Here is a 21814-nt window from a genome sequence, read left to right on the forward strand (position 1 = left end):
CAATTGTTGACAACATTTACTTACACATTACAGACCAATTGTGTTTGCAAATGTTAGTACTTCATAGAAACACAACAAACAATCCTGACAACACGTATAGTGTTCATGGAATAAGACAACAATTGGACTACTGTGCTGGAATGGTGAAATTCACTATAAACTCACAGCAGGATCCACAAGAATGTTTAATGTACCAACTACAAGTACTGGAAAACAAAAACATACCTATAAATGAAATCTTCCAGATTTCATACATGTGGAAACATACATGCACTCTCTGCAACAATGTGACACAAGAACAAATCCCTAATGAGCGCTTCGTGTATGTATCAATACCTAATTGTGAATCCTTTCCATTTCAGCAACTTGTACAAAATGCAAACCATGGTAGATTATATACTACCTGCAATTCGGATAATTGCTCCACCTTACTAATACAAACACATAGTAAATACGTAATACTAATGCTTTTACGTTACAATGCAGATGGTACGAAAAACAACAGCAAGCTGACTGGATTCACACATGGTCAAGTATCACTTGGTAAGAAAACCTTCACAACAATAGGTATAATCTACCACGCAGGAGCCACAGCCAATGCAGGTCACTATACTGCATATATTTAAAAAAAATGTGGATGGTTCCAATGTAATGATAGTACCATTACTCTAAAGCAGAGATTGCCAGCAAATCTTACAAACGCTTATTTAATCTTCTTAAAACCAAAATATATTAACTAATCTGTACTTAAACATTAACAAAACTTATATTAAAAAACTGTAAACTGTTAGAATATGCCAACAGCTATCTAACTGCCCCAAGAGTCTACAACAACTAAACAGATAAATGAATACCACTAAATTATATCAAACAATAAACAGTTAGAATACGACAACTGGTATCTAACCGCCTCAAGATTTTCAATAACCAAACAGATAAATCAATACTACTACATTATAACAAAAAATAGACAGTTACAATATGCCAACTGGTATCTAACTGCCCCAGGATTTTACAATATCCAAACAGATAAATCAATACCACTTCATTATAACACAAAATAGACAGTTAGAATATGCCAACAGGTATCTAACTGCCCCAAGATTCTACAGCAACTAAACAGATAAATGAATACCACTAAATTATATAAGAAAATAAACAGTTAGAATATGCCAACTGGTATCTAACTGCCCCAAGATTTTACAATATCCAAACAGATAAATCAATACCACTACATTAGAACAAAAAATAGACAGTTAGAATACACCAACTGGTATCTACCTGCCCCAAGATTTTACAATATCCAAACAGATAAATCAATACCACTTCATTATAACAAAAAATAGACAGTTAGAATATGCCAACAAGTTTCTAACTGCTCCAAAAATCTGCAACATGGATTTTTTTTTTCACAGTCCCAATGATTTTAGCAACAAACACAGAAACTAAGCAAATTGCACAGTACACTGGTTTGTAATCTACTAAATATGAGGGTAAAAAATGTTGATTATTCAATGGTATAAGTCGTTACAAAATACCAATACTAACATGATCTTTTCTTTTATCACAGAAATTAACAAGGAATATATGTACTCCAGCTACTAAACCAAAGAGTAAGTATATTAAATAAGTACAACCATTGCAACAAATCACACCCATAGTGACTTACAACTTCAGTACTTATACATTTGATCTGGGCCATGCACCCTAGACTCTACGCCCTGGCCACAACCACTGAAGCATATCACACCCATAGAGTCAAACATTTTAACTATGCCATATGGGCACTTTTAATGTTCGCAAACATTATGAGTGTTCTTAGAACAGTTTCAACTTGCCTACGAACAGTACGGACAGGTATAGCGTCCTCAGGACACCCCCATTTTGTTTATTTACGAACATTTCAGAACACTGCGTGTGTTCTTAGAACAGTTTCAGCTTGCCTGCGAACAATACAGACAGGCATAGCGTCCTAAGGACACACCCATTTTGTTTATTTACGAACATTTCAGGACACTGCGTGTGTTCTTAGGACAGTTTCAGCTTGCTTGCAAACAATACGGACAGGTCTAGCGTCCTCAGAACACCCCCATTGTGTTTATTTACGAACATCCAGGACACTTGATGTGTTCTTAGAAAAATTCCAACTTGCCTACAAACAATACGGACAGGCATAGAGTCCTCAGGACACCCCTATTTTGTTTATTGACGATCATCCCAGAACACTTGATGTGTTCTTAGAACAGTTTCAACTTGCCTACTAACAGTACGGACAGGTATAGCGTCCTCAGGACACCCCCATTTTGTTTATTTACTAACATCCCAGGACACATGATGTGTTCATAGAACAGTTTCAACTTCCCTACGAACAGTGCAAACAGGTATACCGTCCTCAGGACACCCCCATTTCATTTATTTCTGAACATTTCAGGACACCTGTGTTGTCCGCGGTTAGAACGAACACAACAGGGGTGCCTGCCACCTAAATAAATACAATATTTAACCCATCTCTTACTCCCCCACCCTCCCCAAACAGTCTTACACGCAAACACACTTTACTAAATAGTATTTTTCCACCAAGTTTCACTGCGCTGTCCGCGGATGTCCGCGAATCCAAGATGGAGGGCATTTTCAAAAATCTGATGCACTTCACGCTCTTCACCATCCAATCACCAAACACGTTGTATGTCCGCGGACATGACGCAAGCCGATTAGCCAATCAGGACACAGTCTGTGGAGCAAACAGGGAAGTGTGTCCGCGGACCGAACATAGATATCACTAATTTTTTGTGACCTACTTTTTGGTGATTTAAAAAAAAACTACTGGATGGATTTTCACCAAATGTGATGTCATCTTTGATGTCCTGGGTGTTAGTCTTAGCAGTGCACGGTGGTGGTGCGAGTAATGGTTGCTTAGCTTACCATAACTGGTGAATTTCAAGGGTTTTCGGTTTTACTTGGAACCATAACGTCCCTTTAAAAAACTTTTTCACTGAATTTCATAGGTTTTTTTGTAGTGCAACTTAACCATAACGTCCCTTTAACAAAGTTTTTTTACCAAATTTCATGGGTTGTTATTAGTGCAACTTTACCATAACGTCCCTATAACAACGTTTTTTCATTGAATTTCATAGGTGTTTATTAGTGCAACTTAACCATAACGTCACTTTAACAAAGTTTTTTCATTGATTTTCATAGTTTTTTATTAGTGCAACTTAACCATAAAGTCCCTTTAACACATTTTTTTACTGAATTTCATAGGTTTTTATTAGTGCAACGTAACCATAAAATCCATTTCAATGGATGAAGACCACTAGCATCCTAGATTCTCAAAGTGGGAACCCGGGGTGGTAAAAAAAAAAGATTTTTCTTCCCGAACCGGTACGCCTGCGGCGTCCCGGTGTAGGAAGGAAAATCTTTTACCAAGATGGACACCATGGAAAGGGAAGGTGGGGTGTATAATGAGAACACAACAGGGCATCGGCGGGGGGTGGGGGACCAGGAGAGAGACACGGGGCATAAGCAGGGGGTGGAGGGAACAGGAGAGAGACTCGGGGCATGACCGGGGGGTGGAGGGAACAGGAGGGAGACACGGGGCATGAGCAGGGGTGGGGGGAACAGGAGAGAGACACAGGGCATGAGCGGAGACACAGGGCATGAGCGGGGGTTGGGGGGAACAGAGGGAGACACTTACTGTGCAGGCGGCAAATCCCGCTCCTGTTGACAAAGCCTCTCGATGCGATAAACAAAGATGGCGGGCATCTCTGAAAATACGACGCACAGCACGCTTCACCGCAGCCAATCGGAGAGCACGTCACATGTCCACGGACATCATGCAAGCCTCTTGCCCAATCCCTGTCCTGTCCGCGGAGCGAACAGGGAAGTTTGTCCGCGAAGCGGACATAGATATCACTAATTTTTTTCACTTACATTTTTGTCATTTTAAAAAAAAAAAACTACTGGACAGATTTAAACCAAATAACAAAAGCACGCTTTCGGGACCAAGCCACCGCTCCTGCCGCAAATTTGGTGTAACTCCGTCCAGCGGTTTGGGGTTTAGGCGTGAGCAAAGTTTTTTCCCATTATGTCTATGGGAAAAAAAGAAGTTTTGGGACACCCCCTATAACTTTGCCCCCCCGGACCAAACCTCACCAAACTTTGCAGAGTGGGCCATATACTTTTTTTTGCAAAGTTTGGTGAGGATTCATCCAGGGTGGCCGAAGTTATAAGCCGCCCAAAAACTGCTCTTCCTATGGAAACAGCAACTTAACCATAACTACATGACCACTACCGTGGCCATGTAATATACACACACACATATTTTGTTTAAATGACTGATGATGGCCAGAGACAGCACTAGCCCACTAGCCTCTAAGGGCCATGGATAACTAAAAATGGCTGCAATGTTCTCATGATTCAGCTTTTGCCTTCATCATCGCGTGTGCTAATGCACGTTATGCGACGTATTTGAGGCCGTGTTGTGTGTGAATGTTTGCAGCCATCATGTGTGATTTAAACGCTGCATTCAGTTTGATTCCCACGCGATGAGTGCCCCGTCCCCCCTCCCCCGTCCCTGTCGCTGTCTGCCAGCCTGTGGCACTGGTGCTGCCTCCCCCAGGCAAGGGGCGATGCAAAGTACGAGAGCGTTCCCCGTGTACCTGGGTTCAGCGTGTTCCAGTTAATATCATTTTCAACTTTCCAATCTTTGTGCCTCTGTTTACCATGGTGCGCACCATTGTTTTTAAAGATGCACGAGACCAAGGATGCTGCTCACTAAAGCATTCCTCACATTCCACCACCGGAAAGTGGGTGACTTCTTGCTTCATAAACGAGGAAACAGAGCTTCCTCATTAAAGTCAAAATTGATCTGTGAAGGAAGATAAACGTTTGCATAAGAAGAAATTAATGAAATTCTGAAATGGCCAATCGTGAAATATACCTACGTGGTTAACTCTTCGGATTTCTGTAGGACAGAACACTCTGAGAGGATGTGCCAATAGGATTGGTTGCAATAAATGCACTTCTTTCTTCATACATGTTTCTGTTTTGCTCCCCTTCCCTTTCCCCGAACCGATAATGAATTTCAGCAGGGAGTTAACTAACAAATACATTTGGCTTTATGGGAAATCAATGCATTCAGTCAATTGAATTCGATTTTGCAAAGTACCTCTCTTCTGCTTTAGGGTTCATTAGTATGCTCAGTTGTAGTTTTTATGGTGCCAATGAAACTGTGCTCATAAGGTGTTTTTTTTGCCCAGGATCACACAATGTGGGGATGCCGAGATTGGAACACAGAGTTCTTGATTAGAAAATATACAATACTATATAGTATACCATATAGTATAGTAACAATACCCCTTGTCCTCTACAGTATTCTTATGGCCCCCCAAAACTATATTGTTGTTATGGCGGTGGGGGAGAGGAGGGTCAGATTTATCTTGCCAACTGATTTTCATACTTCTTGTGCAGCATAGTATATTTTTTCATCTCTATCTTTGTTCTTGAACCACTAAAACTCACACTTCTGTCACCTTTCCCTACAGTTTTTCGATATTGCTCCTATCACTCCTGCCTGGTGTTAATTCCACTATTACAGTTGAAGCACAATCCCTTATGTTTCCCCTGGGCACTTCAAACCAGTCTTATGACCCCCTGTTTTAAAAGCGTGTGTCCACTCCGCCTTCGCTGCTTCTTTAGCTCTGCAGTCTCGATCGTATCCCGCCTCTCAGTTACTTCTTACCTTTCCTGCATAGTTGAGTCCTGCCTTCTCTCTGAACCATACCTTGCACATCTCTGAGCCCTGCTCTGGACTCTCTCTGGGCTGCTTTCAGCTTTCTGTAGTCGTAGGCCTGGAACTGGAGACAGTAATGCATCTACTCTGGGGAAAGCCCCACTCTTTATTTTCAGTAACCCAGTTTCTCTTTACTGATGGATGGCCATACCAACAATGTAACCCTTCCTGTTGCCTTGTCATGCTCTATAGAAACTTGAGGTATTAGGGGCAAGGAACCCCTGCTACTCTGCTCCTTGCAGTTTCTGGTAGCTTTTTTTCTCTGATAAGTTTTAGAGGAAACCCCCTCTAAATATTTCAGAGAATACCTCCTGTCATACTTCCAGGGCGCTTGCTGCAGTTCCGGTCTCTAGGGGGAATGCTCCTTGCATACTATAGTACATAGACATTGCAGTTGTAAACTGATGCTTTGATAGTAAAATCCTGCCAGCACACTTTCAGCTCAAAATGCTGTAGCTTTTAAGGAAAAATGCTTCTGAAACGTTTCTAGGTGAGCGAACGACAGAGGCGGCATGACCCCTAATGTCCATGGTCCCACTGGGTCAAAATATGTGGGGGAAAGGTGCTCCTAATAAGGTGCCGTGTGTAGGTAGGTGTAAAGGAGCTCATTGGAACCATTGTGGCTCTCCCCATTAGGAGAGCATGGAAGGAATCAGACGACTTTGCTATCCTGCACTTCCATCATTGCACAGTGGCATTGCCCTCTTGCTGTGTCCACTAGCTGGCTGCATAGGACTAAGGAGCAGCTTAGAGGGGTTACGAATCAGAGTTGCCGGTGAGAGGGGCAGAGCTCAATCCTCTGAAGGCTAAGTGATTCCACCGCAAGAATGAATGCAAGAGATTCTGTCTTCTACACGACTAATGAAACAGATTCTGTCTTCTACACCACTAATGTAACAGATTCCGTCTTCTACACCATTCCCGTGCAAGTGATTCTAACTGCTACCCTTGCGTCCGCCATAATGTCCTTTGTGCCTTATTATCTCGTTGTGATGAAGCCCTGTTTATGCCAGGATGGGAAGCACCTGTTCCATTTAGCCACCCTGTTTTGCCAGTTCCTGCAGCAGCTAATCAGCTCTATGGCCTGACTACTCACCATCTGAGCAGGTCAGATTTCCCACATGCTCTGTTCTGTCTTCCATTTTCTTCACCACTGGGTGGTTTGCATGGAGTGCAACTGCCTGACAGCCATGTGTGTTGATTGCGACCAGGCTATCTGCTTATCATTTCGTTACCAGTCCACATGCCACCTCAGCAACGTGCTGTGGGCATTAACTGGTTTGACAGCCCTCTCTCTGGACGTGCCATTTGTCAAGGGTTTGACCCATGTGAATCCTTAGACTGGGTAGATGTGGGGATGAGCTGTCGCCGCCCATTATTCGATCCCAGAACAAACTAAATCAATAGACTGGGTGGATGTGGGGATGAGCTGTCGCCGCCCACATTCACGCCAGAATCCAGGAGAACTGTGCAGTTGGCACAAGACCACTCCAAAGATACAACCTTCTTGTGGGGCGTTCCACATCACCACTCTACTGTAAAGATGCCATCAAAACAATGTTAAGCAAGGGTCCTATACTATCAAGCAAAAGACCACTCTATTGAAATGCAGTAATTCAAGACAGATCCCAAAAATGGATGCAATACTGGTACTCATCACTATCAGAAAGACAGCGTTTTAAAACCACCAGACTTTGGTGTAAAAATGAACAGAGGAACCCAAACCAGGCCAAGGAAAGACTTGCTAAGAGGTGGATACAATGTAAAACTATATTCTGAAATGACTTGAAGGAAGCAATTATGTAATGTATATGTAAAAAGTGTAGGTTTGATTTAAACTGGGAACTAAAGTGACATTTAGCTGATTTCTGCCTGACAACTACCCCCGACAGGAGAAACCTGCTCAGCCACTCTTCCCAGGCCTAGCTGCCTCCTGCTTCCCGACCAAAAGGAGATGACACCTCTCTGATTAGATTAGGGGAGGGGCACCTGCAGGAGGTTGAACAAAGCCTTGTCCTGGACTCAGGCAAATGTTATATTGGGGGGGCCGTAAAGTGGCTTCCTCTTGGGAGAAGTGGGAGGAGAAGTGCCTCTGGGAGCCACCCGAGCTGGAGGCGGGGGCAGACAGAAGCTTCCCCCATGTGCTTTGGAACCTAAACCACACCCATCTGGGCCAGAGCATAATTTTAAAAAGGATGGATAATTCATAGTACGGACTTGTCAGAATTATATAAGTAATATCATTATTCTTGTGATTTATCTGTGCACGTTTTAAGAGGTGTTAGGACCCTGTGGTGTATTCTGGGGGGTTGCTAGCAGAAAATAGGGTCTTACTCCAAATGTCTGCATGTTAAAAATCTGACACTTCATCAATTAATGTCCATACTCCTTGCGCACATTTGTGTAATTTTTGGTAAATGTCCGATATTGGTAAACCGACCAAAAAGTGCAAAATGTTGTCATTTTTGAATGCAAGCCCCCAGGAAGATCAGAGGCGGACAAGCATGGACCATAAGGAATATATAATGTGTACATGTAATTTCAACAAATTGTGTATCTGGGAAATATGTATTTGAATCAAATATAGATTTGTGGGCAAATTGACCAGGGGAGGATCCTCTGACCCATAAACAGACCTCATCATGATGACAATCCATTTCCTTCCCCCAATCATGGGAGAGGGGAGAATTGGGCCAATGACAAGTAGAGAGGGGCAGGCTTAGCTAGGCCCAGGCACACACCCATTTTCAAAACACATAAAAAGGAACATTGAAACCCAGGGGGGGACATTCACTTTCCACTTTCTTGCGGGACGCTTTGCCGGGAGACCCCAGACTTCAAATCCATCAACCTCCACAGACCAGAGATCCAGAGAGACCAGAGATCCAGAGATACCAGAGATCCAGAGAGACCAGAACTGCGCAGTGCTGAGAGCAGAACCAGAGACCAGACCGCTGTTCAGAACCACCTGCCAGAAGTCCCGTCCAACCTGACCAGAACTTGATGGCTTATTTCAAAAATATAGTGTGAGTACTCACTGTGCAAAACCAATCTCTTAGTTAAAATAATTTAATCCAAACGATTTTAACCTAATTAGAACAGCCTCCTAGAAATCGTGTCATCTGTCATTTTTAAAGCTGCACAACTGTCACCTGTCAATACTGCTGCTGCAAGCTGTCACCTGTCATTTTGAGTTTTACTTTAAATCCGAAAATCTACCTTTTTTAAATCGTCCGTATCTCTGGAACCGTTTGTCCTAGGAACGACTTCCTACTCCTTATACTTTTACCGCAATCGCGATTTACGCACTCGCAAAATTTACCGCGATTTGCGATTTGGCCTGATTTCATCATCTGTAAAAAGATAGCTGCTTTTGCTTGAACTGCTAAAATTCATTTGCAACCTAATAACCATCCCTGAACCATTGTTAGGGCTGACCTGAACTGATTTAAAGTGTCTACCACTCACCCTGAACCTCCTATAGGGGATTAAAAGCAATTTTAGCATTTTTCACTTCCTTGCCACCACATTACAAAACACTCTTGCCCGTGTTTTAAAAAGCATACCTGTTGTCTAAGCTTGCTCGGGGGGGGACCGAATTCCGTATTGTATTTGATTGTATTCCTGAAGACTGTGTGTGTTACTTCCATCTCCTTGCATTGCATATAGGGGGGTGAATTGCCACCAGGGGAAAAGTGAACATATTATCTCTTGTGAAACCATATCAGTTTATTTTCTGTACTGCATTTATTCCACTTTGCATTTCCTTGAAACCATAAAGCATTTCAGCTACCTCATCCTCTATACTACTTCTAAGTAACCAAATCAGTTTACCAGTAGAACATTATCCATTGTTGATCACTGTCATATTTTAAGTGTGATATCCAATATTAATTTATTATAAAATTGTGATAGATATATATTATTATATTTCTCAAATAAACCTTTTAAATTTGCAAACAGACCTACTTCTTGGCTCAGTGGGGTCAGGGGGATTCTAAGAGAGGGGTGTTATATAAGGGTTGTCAAACATGAGATTACAACCTTTTTCCAAATCATGAATAGTACAATGTCTAATGTTATCTCAGTGCATCTCCTGCTTGAAACTGTTTTACTAGCTTGCATACATCATGGCAAATAAAAAGTATTGGAATTGTGCAATATCCACTGTTAGCTCGGTGTCGGAGTGCCTCATGATACATTAATTAATGGATCTTTTATTACACGCTTATAAATGTGGACTGGTCTCTAAGCGTGGGACCGGGATTCGAACATGGGTTGCTATGCATTGTCTTGCTTCCAAGACACGCGTTGCCCCGGAGCTATCCACCCAGCACATATATAATGGGTGTGGATCATTTGAGTTTAGCCACCTATCGTTATACTTTTTCGTGTCCTGTGTCCCGACCCATTAGGGTTTCTAAATCACTGTGTCCCACGGCTATTGGTGAGAGGTGATATTGGCAGGTTATGCAGTGGCACTTTTAATGTGGTTGCCTTAAGAACCCAAGGCTCAAAATTGGCTATAGTGTGCCATACATCCTGTGTTTAAGTTCAGAGCTCAGTTTTATAGTGTGGAGTATCTTCCACTACTTGATCTGCCATGTTCTCCTGTGTGCTATTCAAAAAACAACCTTTCAATACCATTACTGGAAGGTCCAGCAATATGTACTCATCCTGCCTGAAATGGCAACCCACTGGCATTGCTGTTTTACCTACATACTTTTCTTGATGGTGAGGTATAAAACATTGAACTATTTGAAGTTGGATATGCACTTGCATCAGTACTGTTTGGCTCTTTGGTGTTGTTATGGCAGATTTGGTGCATATGTGTTGGCAGCTTCTGCATCTCCTAACATTGCAAGTGTATATTCCAAGCCATATTTGTTCTTCATCTGGAAGAAATGGGTATCCGGTCATTCCATCTAAACCCAAACCATCTAAACCCAAGCCATCACATTTTTTCATCGAAATTTCATTCCATTGAACGGCCATTTTGTTGAAGAAAATGTGATGGTTCAATCAACATGTCATGGGTAAGTATTAGGGTTGGGGGTTGGGTTAGTTTAAGGGTTAAATTATGGTTAGGGTTGGGGCTAGGGTCAGGGCTGGGGTTTGGGATATTTTAAGGTTTAAATTAGGGTTAGGGTTAGGGTTATGGTTGGGGCTAGGGTTAGGGGCTTGGTTTAGGGTTGGCTTGGGTTGGGGTTAGGATTGGGGCTAGGTTTAGTTTAATGGTTAAATTAGGGTTAGAGATGGGGCTTGGGTTAGTTTAAGGGTCACATTAGGGTTAGGGTTGGGGACAGGGCTAGGGTTAGGGTTGGGGTTAGGGTTATGGTTAGGGTTGGGGCTTGGGTTAGATTAAGGGTTACATTAGAGTTAGGGTTCGGGCTAGTGTTAGGATTGGGGGAATGTGCGATTGGGGAACTGGGGTGGGAAGTTGGGAACCCCCCAATATACTGGCCAGCGTCATGTAACTTTTTAAAATTAGGAAAAATGCATGTAAATTATTCTTTTTACATGTAAAAGTGCATTTCCATTGAAACCAGTCCATGAATATTGTCGATGGACTGGTTTAGATGGAATTGCACTTTGACATGTAAAATATAGTTTGTCGATGCTTTGGCATTCGACTGTTTGTAGTCGATGCTTTCGAAAGTCAACCCTTTATTTTCAAGGGAATCACTATAAACCGAAGAAATGCACTTATGGTCTGGGAGCGTATTACATTTTTTAATTGCATGTATTCAATTATGGAATTTTCTTCAAAATATCCTTCAGTTTATCATCCCTGCTGAATATTGGTTGTAGGTTCTTAACAATCCTATTTAGCTATGTTAGTGCTTGATGAGAAGTGGCAACCAAGAGTCATTTGTTCTCTGGCTTCTGTATTTTATTCTGTAAGGTCAGACGCATACACGAGTACAATATCGTGGTGCCAGCCTCTTGGTCTGCCTGATGAACCATGCATGTATTCCCTTTCAGTCTGTCTATGGAATTTAATTTCAAATGGGATTTATTATATTGCCTCTACAAGCTTGACCGTAATATTTTCTTGACAGCATTGTTTTTTCAAAACTCCCTGCCAAATACAAGGGAATTACAGATAGTCAAAATTTGCTGTTGCTTTTGCTGCATGCTGTGTTGCATCTTGTTTTCCTTAGGTGGTTTTTGCATTAGTTTAAATGTAATTGTGCACCCTGCCCACATGTTGCCATGTTCTTCTTTGCCAAGTTTCTGCATCATGTGGCACAGGACTGGGAGCAGAAAGGCCAGAGCACACCAACACCAAGAAGGAACAGTTTGAGTTGCCTTGTCCGGAACCTCGAGATGACCATAACTACAGGCATGCCAAGTGAAGTGCAAATACTTACATTCACAGTAATGTGGTCCCTGGCTTTCTGGGACTGGGGACCACACTAACTGTATCTCTCTCTTACTTAATATTGCCCCTCTAGACCCCTGTGCTCCTCTGGCACCAACTCATTGTGTGTAAAGTGTGTCTTTCCTCAGCTGGCTCCCTTCTTTGGGACGGGCTCTCCCTCATTCTTCGTCTTGAGCATGACTTTCTCAAATTTGGGAAGCTACTCAAGACTTTCCTCTTTACCTCCTCCCCCCTTCCCCACTCTCCTCTGCGAATCTTATAGTTTCTTGTTTGGTGTTCAGGGCCCTTATGCATCCCTGGGGCGCTGACATCTCACACTGAATCCGACACAGCTTTGGATTATCCTCAGCACTTGCCTGAGCTCACCATCCACCATGGAGGATCGCACGTACCTTACATTGCACTTACTTGTTGCTCACCCATGAGCACCACAGCACCTATACCACCCCCCCTCCCTTCTGCACTTGCATGTTCTGAACACTCACAAGGCGTAGTAAGTTCACCCCGCTCCACTGTATTTAATATTTGTATGCATTTCGATCGTTGTTACTTCCCCTTGTCCCCTCTCTGTTGCCCTGTGGGCGCTTTGAAACAGTATTTACTTCTGTACATGCACCTAACAAGCAAACAATAAATAAATACATAACACGGGTCTATACACACTGATATTGACGCTACATATAGTGATCCATTCTTGTATGAAATGCATATCATGTCACAGTGATATCGTAACCATATTTGTCATAGTGGATGCCACTTCCTGTTTTGTCAAGGGGTGTAAGGTTGTGTGCCATCACTTCCTGTGATGTCACTTGAGGGCAGGGTCACATGACTTCACTTGCTGTGAAGTCATCAGAGGCCAAGAGTCATGTGACGTGACTTCGGCTAACCCTGGCATTTTGGTGAAATGACATCTCTGGGTAAACCTGGAGAACATTTGGGGTAGTCATGCTCCCATTGCAATGTAACTTTGGGACACAAACACACTGATTCATCCAGAACTATCCTGAGATGACCATGGTGTTTCAGGCATATGCATTTCACATACGTATCATTGCATGGACAATGTTGGGACACTATGAGAAGAATTGTCTGTCCACATGAACTAAAAACCAATGACCCGTGGTTTAGCAACAGTACGTGCTTTCTCTTGACTCTTAGCCTGGAACTCTCCTTCATGATCCTGAAAATACATACGTAGAACTTTTTTTTTTTTCAGAGAGAGAAATGTCTTTGCATCACAAATTCTCTCGATAATGCAGTATTTTTGAATAAGAAACCAGAAATTATGACATTTAAATATATGCATATGCACTCCTGCTCACGTGGAGCCGGGCGAACTGAACTGGAGCTGAAAGGCTCGATACACAGAATAATGCAAACATAACGATACCCAGATTACGCCTACTTGACGGCTACAATGGAAATGTTCCCGAAAAGGGCCGCTATTCCTCAGCGGTGATGGGTGTAGTTAAGTGTGTTTACTCGGACATTTGACCATATGAGAGCCTCTTTTAGGGTACCCTACCCCCAATGCCAGGGACAGTGTGTGCCCTTCACTGAACAGTAACTTTCTAGCTTCTATTTGAAACCCTGACTTTCAATAGGCAAGAGGGGAACCGCCTGCCGCTGCTTCTATAATATGCGCGCTATAGGCGAGGACGCGGTCTATATGCGGCAGGGAGTCGCTGCGTTAGTGCTGTTTCCTCTCTTTGCTGCATACACGCTCCGGCTTTCCTCGCTCGCCGTGTGCCTCAACTATCGAAGCTGATACTAAAAAAAAAAAAAGAGAAAAAAGAAAAAAAAACAGCTGCATCACACTGCAGACTCCAATTCTGGCCGAGCTGGGAGCCTTCCACTGCAAAAAATAACCCACCAGTAACAGCATAATGCAGAGGACGAAATGAATCGCTTTCTATGTGCGTGGGTAAAGACAGATGTTCTTATGTAAATGAATGAATGCATTAAGTGCTTAATATATTCTTGTGAGTGCATTCGGGCTATTTTAGAGAGAAACAAAACGAACACTCTAACACCGTCCCAGCATAGTGCCCATAACAACTCTTCAAGGTTTGAAAGTGCGGTCCCTAGTATTCCCAAGGCACGCAGTGATGAAGCATTTCAGGGTGCGTGCTATTCCGCAGCGTCTAAACATCGCGCGTAGAGTGCCCCCCATTAACCTCAGCGCCGGGTGCGTATCACCTTCTCCCGCACTCCACGTTTCCAGGTGTGCAGGTAGCAGTTTCGCTCTGGCGGCGTTTGCTGCAAGCCGCCCGAGAGTGAGGCTGCGGCGAGCGCCTGGGAAAGTTGATGCAGCAGAATAGGACACCAGCTCCGGCTTCCCAGCGAGTGCCGAGACCCCAGTGCTCCCGAGACCGCCGGGGCGGCGCGGGCTTACCTTCGATGTGAATGATGCGGTCGAGCTCTTGCGAGGTGGTCTCGGCGCGGGGTTCAGCCCGGCAGGCAGACAGCAGCGCCAGCAGCAGCGGCAGCACGCTCTTCATCCTTGCACAGCGCCACGAGAGTCTTCTTCACTGTGGGGGGCGACACAGAGGAAAGAGGCACGTGAAATTTGGGAGACCTCAGCTGTGTAGCTGCAGCATGTTACTTGCCCCAGCCGTATCATGATATAGTGCGTCTATAAACATACTGAGCGCAGCCAGCTTCACACGCTTAGCTGTCCCTCAAACCCCGAAAGGCTTAGCTTGTAACAACTTGATTTAACCCAAGCCTTGCCACGCAGACCAACCATGCACAGCCTTGGTGTTCAAGGGGCTAAGCAAGTACAATTCGGGATGCATGGACGGACATTTAACAACCCCACATATCACAGTAGTGTTGCTCTCAGGACCCGATCAGCAGCCCGACGTTTACTTTGCAAAAATAGCGACAGCGTGTTCATGTAAAATGTCAGTTATGCGTTCATTCGAACAGATATGAATCACAGTCTGATACAGTGGTGTTTTCCTTGCTGTTACTAACATTCAAAGAGAGAGAGGGGGGAGGAGAGAGAGAGAGAGAGAGGGAGAGGGAGAGATTGTCTACACTCGTGCACTTTTTACTTACAAACTTCAGGTGACTTTCTTTTTTTTGCATTTTTTTTGTTGCAGGAAAAAAGATGATATGGCAAAAAAAATGAAGAAAAATAAAACAACCTACGGGTTAATGGAATGTCGCCAGAAAACTCATGTTTGCCTTGGTTTCTTCTCTTGTGGTGTTCAGGGGTGTGCACGGGGCATAGCTTGCGCTCACGCGTGCAGGAACTGAGGTGAAGTGTATCTGCGTCATTGCAGCTGCCTGATTGATTCCCGCTCAGTCCCACCGAGAATGCTGACGCAGTCACTCCCAGTGCCACAGGTAGAGCCTCTGCAGTCAGCGGAGCCGAACACTGCAGGGAACGCCGAACACTGCAGGGAACGTGTAATGGGCCGTGCTGAATCCCGGGAGGCCCCCACAAGAAGCTGGGCGCCTACCAGAGACAATTGCCCCCTCAGTGGGCGCACACATTCTCACATAGGGATGGAGGGGGAAGGGTAGGCCTCGGAAATGAAAGGCAAAGAGACGCACGTTTAAACTCCAGGTAGGCGGGGGTAGGCCACCAATGGAGGTCGGAGTCAGGGGCCAGAGAAGAAGCGGGAAGCAGGGTGAGAACTCATTTGTTCATGATCGGCAGGCAAGGTTTGATCTCCGACAGCAGGATACGTTCTTCTGTGAAGCACTGGCAAGATTAGTATGCATGTTAAGCATGTGTGGCAGTGGTATGACCTCGCAATCACCATGGTGGATAATGCTCCTGTGGGCCTTTACTCTCACACACCGTCTGGCCTATTGATGGGAGGAGTGTAGTTTCACCCTGCAAACACCCCTATCCCCATACAGAACACTGAATCAGGGTACATTGGGGGTCATTCTGACCCCAGTGGTAGGGGGTTAACGGCACCGGTAAGGATGCTGGTGCCGTTAACCCTCTACCGCCCTATTACGAGGTCCCTTAGCGGGTCCCACCCGGACCGGCTGGTTTTACCAGCCGGCCTTAGCAGGACCCGTTAAGGGACCATGGAGCTAATAACGGGCCCACAATTTGCGGCCCGTTATTAGCTCCTTCCCCATTCCCATTGAGACCTACGTGGGCTCAAATGGGAATGGGGAATGGTTTTCGAAATGGGGACTTCCCGGGTGCGCATAGGTCGGAATGTCCCGGTAAGTCCCCATTCCGACACCACGGACCCAAACTCAGAATGAGGCCCATTATATTTGTGTGCTGTTAGTATTTACAGACGCAGAGTTGCTTGCAGTGGGCTGTGATGGAGATTGGTTAAGGGAGGCATGGGCTCGCCATCATACACTAGTACAATATGTCAACATGTCTCCTGGTAGCACTACATCCACAGCTTCTTCCTTGTCACACATCAGCTGACCTCCCCTTCCCAGAATAATAATAATAATAATAATAATAATAATAATAATTATTATTATTATTATTGTTATCATTATTATTATACTGAGGGCTATAGTGGGCCAAAAAGTAAATGTGGGCGAGGCGGCAGGCAGGGCGTGGCAGGAGACTTTTTCAACCCCCAATTTGTATTAAACACATGGAAAAAGAATATGTTTTTGAGAGGTAACGATTTTTATTTGCATTTCAAACTTACATTTTGTACTACACATTTTCCATTGTTATAATGTATTTCTATTTAGTTATTGTATATCGTCTGTTTAATTAAATTGTGTATATTTTATTGACCCTTGATTGGACATTCCGTTATTTTGGACTGCTATAATTTGCTGTTTGGGTTGCCCAAGAGGAGTATGGCCTTCGTTGAGTCAGGTTTCCTCAAAAAGCAAAGGATGTACATCTCCTAACTGTGCTTATTATTGGGTTCACTCTTGGACTGCAACACTATGCCCCATGGCTCCCACCCCCAACCAAACACTATGCCCCATGGCCCCCTCACCCCAACCAAACACTATTCCCCATGGCTCCCACCCCCAACCAAACACTATGGCATATGGCTCCCACCGCCAACCAAACACTATGCCCCATGGCCCCCTCACCCCCAACCAAACACTATGCCCCATGGCCCCCTGACCCCCAACCAAACACTATTCCCCATGGCTCCCACCCCCAACCAAACACTATGCCCCATAGCCCCCTCACCCCCAACCAAACACTATGCCCCATGGACCCCCTCACCCGCCAACCAAATACTATGCCCTCTAAACACACAAAAAAAACATTCAATACCAAACATTCATACACATCCGACACCCCCCACCCCTGCATCTCAACATACACAAACAAACATTCAAAACCAAACATTCATACACACCCGACATCCCCCCACCGCAACATACACAACACAAACATTCAAAACCAAACATTCATGCACATCCGACACCCCTCCACCCCCGCATCTCAACATATACAAAAAAACATTCAAAACCAAACATTCATACACATCCGACACCCCCAACCCCCGCATCTCAACATACACAAAACAAATTCAAAACCAAACATTCATACGCATCTGACACCCCCCACCCCCGCATCTCAACATACACAAAACAAACATTCAAAACCAAACATTCATACGCATCTGACACCCCCCACCCCCGCATCTCAACATACACGACACCCCCTGACCCCCGCATCTCAACATACACAAAACAAACATTCAAAACCAAACATTCATACACACCCGACACCCCCCCACCGCAACATACACAACACAAACATACAGCAAAACAGACCCGACACATAAACACAAACAGACCACTTACCAGAGACGTGCTGGAAGGCAGGTAAACTGGAACGCTGGCAAGGTAACTGGAATCGTACTACGGCTGGCGTGGTCCATGGCTGAAATGCCTACCGGCATCAAGCCTTATGGACCCCGCCAGCCGTAGTGCTGGCACTCCATTGGTGCAGCACACACGCACTACTTGGCTCGTAGGAGCAACGTGGTGCGTGTGTGCTGAGCCAATGAGCGCCAGTGTTTTGTCCGGCCTGGAAGACAACAAAGACTTTCCTAATGGAGGGCAGCCGATGCTGCTTGTGGGCCGTCCTCCATTAGGAAAGTCTTTGTGCCTCGCGGGCCGGACAAAACAGCATGGCGGGCCGCAACTGGCCCGCACGCCGTATGTTGTGCACCCATGGTCTAGGGGCACAGACAGAGCAGACCTGTCTTTTGGCTCTCTCCTTCCAGCACTTGCAGAGTTTAATTCTGCACATGGCCTTATTTGTGGTTGATCATAGGCATCTGGAGATGCAGAGTTTCTCAGCAAGGTTTGCTTGGGGAGTTTAGTGCCACAGCCTTGTAGATGATGCAGTGCAGCAGGGTTTGGTGATATGAGCTTTCAATGAGCGCTAGTGCAGTTTGATGATGGCTGGGGTGATTTGGTCGAATTTGCAGTGTCCTTTGATGACTCTTTCTGCAGCATGTAGGACAAATCGCAGCAGCAGTACACCCTTGCCAAATGGCAATCCATCACAAATGACCATGATTAATTGGCTCCAAATATAATCCGTAACTGCTAAACCAATACTGTATATTTGCAAAAGAAATTGTACATAGAAGTGGATGTCAACACTCTTCATGAAACATGTGTGATAAATGAAGGCTAAACCCTTTTGGCAGAATATGTAAATTGTATTGCACACATCCTCCAAAATAAAGTTGCACATAATACAGAGTGAGACTTCGGAGAGGGGGTGAATGCCATTTTTGAGTAATTGCCACTGGAATTAGGGTATAGGGACGTAGATGGCAGAGCTTAACCTGCAGTCTTTGTGACTCTATGAGGGCGTCAGCATCTGACTCCAGAAATCTACTGAACGGAACAGGAGATGTGCCAGGGAAGTGATCGGATCCACAGTTGTTCCCTTGTTATTCTATTTTAACGCCCCTTTACATCCGTTGCTCTTTTGATCCTGAAAACCTTGGTAAGCAGTAGCATGTCATAGCATTAGAAGATGAATGTAACCCTAAATTAATATGCCAATGTTGCACACTTAGAAGAATGTTCTGAGTTTGGTCTTGGTTCAAAGGACCCTATGAAATTGTTCTGCCTCAGCCAATGTTTTCATGGTTTCACTCCTTTACGTTGATCACGGCTATAAGGTGCAAAATAAAGTATTTTCTCCATGGTAATAGAGCCCCACATTAATGCGCACAAATCAGTCCCTTAACTAAAAATGGAAGAAAAGGCGCAGCATCTAGAAAGCAGTACACCCAAATAAAGAGGACACAGCAGAAGAAACACTGCTGTGACTGCAAGGGAATCACCTATCGCGCCTAGAAACACCTGTGTACAGGCGCATTAAAAAAGCCACATCATATCATATCATACACGAATGAAAGGAAGACTGAAGGCCAATGACATTACCTTTTGATACAAGACTCTGCAGGGCCAGTTGTTCAGATAAAGACCACTGTTGCAAGGGCAGCTGAATACTGCAGAGAAGGAAAGGCCCAGAGCAAAGCTCTTCTCGTGGAACGAGTGCAGGTATGGTTAAACTGGTAGGGGTTGAAGATTAGCTTGATGGTGAGATAAGGTGTATGGGGCATGTATAACCTCGGGCACTCGTAACCCACCACTTGACCCTGCCTCTCCCAAGCTTCAGATTTCCATATCAAAGTCACTTACTCTATAACCTACAAGCAAATCGATAGCAGTAAGTAACAACCAAAAGGAAAACCTACGGATAACTGCGACAGGTCATTCGAGTAGCTATTCTTACTGCTTGCTTCCCTGTCGGTCTGCTGTCATGGAATAGGAGACACGGCTTCAATGAAATACACCGAGAGAGAATAGTAAGGGAGGGCAAGCAAATATTGTGATGGGCCTGCTCAGAAGAAACCGCCACTGGGTTCCACCAAGACCACCAGCATGCGCACAAAGCAGGACTATTGACGCCAGATCAATATTGTCGCCCATGGTCTCTGATAAGAGTTCCTATTCAGTGGTGTCCAAAAGTCTTAATTGCATAATCAAATACAAGCTTTGACAGTGCCAACAAGTCTGGCTTTATTAAATGTCAGTTGCAGTCACTAGCTGCTATAGGCATCACACGCCCAGCGGCAGTCTGAAGTGTCGCCATAAAATGCTCAGTGCAGCCTCATATTCTGAGGTACTGCCCTCATTTGACAGGTGTAGCCTTATTTGCCTGGTGCAGCCACGTGCACCCATATGCAGACAGCCTGTGATGTTTCCAGCGTTGGGGGCCTGGAATAGCCAGTGGAAACCATGTTGCAGCTCATTCGCCAAATAACTCCTTACATATTCGGTGCGTCATGAGTATTTACTTATATAGTTCCCAAAGCAAAGTAGGATGTCTTGATTAAACACACACGGCTTTAGGAGTTTCCTAAATTGTATCAGCGAGGTGGCTTTCCAAGTGTAGCTGGGAAGATGCTTTCATAAAATAAGTGCCACCACTGAGAATATTTTCTCCTCTCTGGCAGTGTATGTAGGTTTGGGCAACTTTAAGGCTAGTTGATGAGTCCAGATACACAAATTACATGCAACATGTTGCCATCTCACGACTAGGTAACTTTAACCACACAAGATAATGCTTACATTTACAAATTACAAAAGTGCAAAATGACTCTTTCCTAGAATGCACTCAGCTCCTTCACTGCTGACGTTCAGACACATACATTCACTCGGCTTCATTCAGTATAGGTTGTTGCGCATGTCTGTATGGCCCTTATCACACTTGACTCACTATGAAGAAACTGCAACATGCAGTTACATATGTCAGAGGGTATTCTTTCATTTGCTATAAACTTTGAAAGCGTAAAGTAACTTCTAGGAGAATAAGGGCCGGATTTACAGAAGAGTTTTATAATGGTGCAATCCCAGTGAACAATGCTCTTTGAATCAGGGCCTAAGAGGCAGAAGGCACTTCACCAAAATACAGTTGTTCCCACAGAGCTACAATTCCCTGAATGCACTGTATGTTTCTCAAAGTACAGATTACCACATCAAACTAACTGTCCCAGAATGCACTTCAGCTTGCTTGATAAAAATGCTTCGACAGGACAAGAGGTCCTATGTACTGCACTGCCTCTCACAATACAGATGCCTCAACAGAAGCCACAGAAGGCACACCATCTGATTTCAAATGCTTTCTCTCTTTCACTCACCACGCACAAAACTACGTGTCAAAGAATGCATATTCCCCCAGTCGGTAAGAAGAAGCTAGAACTACATTTCTACAAATGCACTCTCTCTTACACAGTACACACAGCGCCAATTCCCTTTACATAACTAACTACGTATGCCTTCATACAAATATTGAGTTTGTCTCAATTAAAACCCTTCCTCAAAAGGATTACATACCCCAGAATGCACCCCGACCCACTCAGTACAATGCTTTCTATTGGACGGCACATATTAGAATGCTCTTTGTCTCACTCTGGGAATACCCCAGCAGAAAAGAAAGAGCTCCTCGTTCAACAGGCAAGACGTAGCATTCAGATACCTTGTCTGCCTTCACATCTACTTATTCCACCCTTTTCCATTCACTAAACTATCCCACCCTGGTGGTCGTGGTCTTCGCTTTACCCTTGCTGCATTCCTGTTTCACCTGCCCCTTCGCTTACACTCTTCGCTTCTTTTGAGTTTCACTTTAC

The 21814-nt window shown here is 44.4% G+C and overlaps 1 protein-coding gene across 1 annotated transcript in view; it reads right to left on the reverse strand.

Moving 5' to 3' along the window:
- HAPLN1 (hyaluronan and proteoglycan link protein 1) overlaps positions 1–21814 on the reverse strand; it is a 361453-nt gene that overhangs the window by 158580 nt on the left and 181059 nt on the right. The window contains exon 2 of the mRNA XM_069627579.1: positions 14575–14710. Coding sequence (XP_069483680.1) covers positions 14575–14680 — 106 coding nt within the window. The 5' untranslated portion in view covers positions 14681–14710. The remainder of the gene's footprint in view (positions 1–14574; positions 14711–21814) is intronic.

Source organism: Ambystoma mexicanum, chromosome 6p, assembly GCF_040938575.1.
Source record: "Ambystoma mexicanum isolate Mex_15411 chromosome 6p, UKY_AmexF1_1, whole genome shotgun sequence".
Classification (NCBI taxonomy): domain Eukaryota; kingdom Metazoa; phylum Chordata; class Amphibia; order Caudata; family Ambystomatidae; genus Ambystoma; species Ambystoma mexicanum.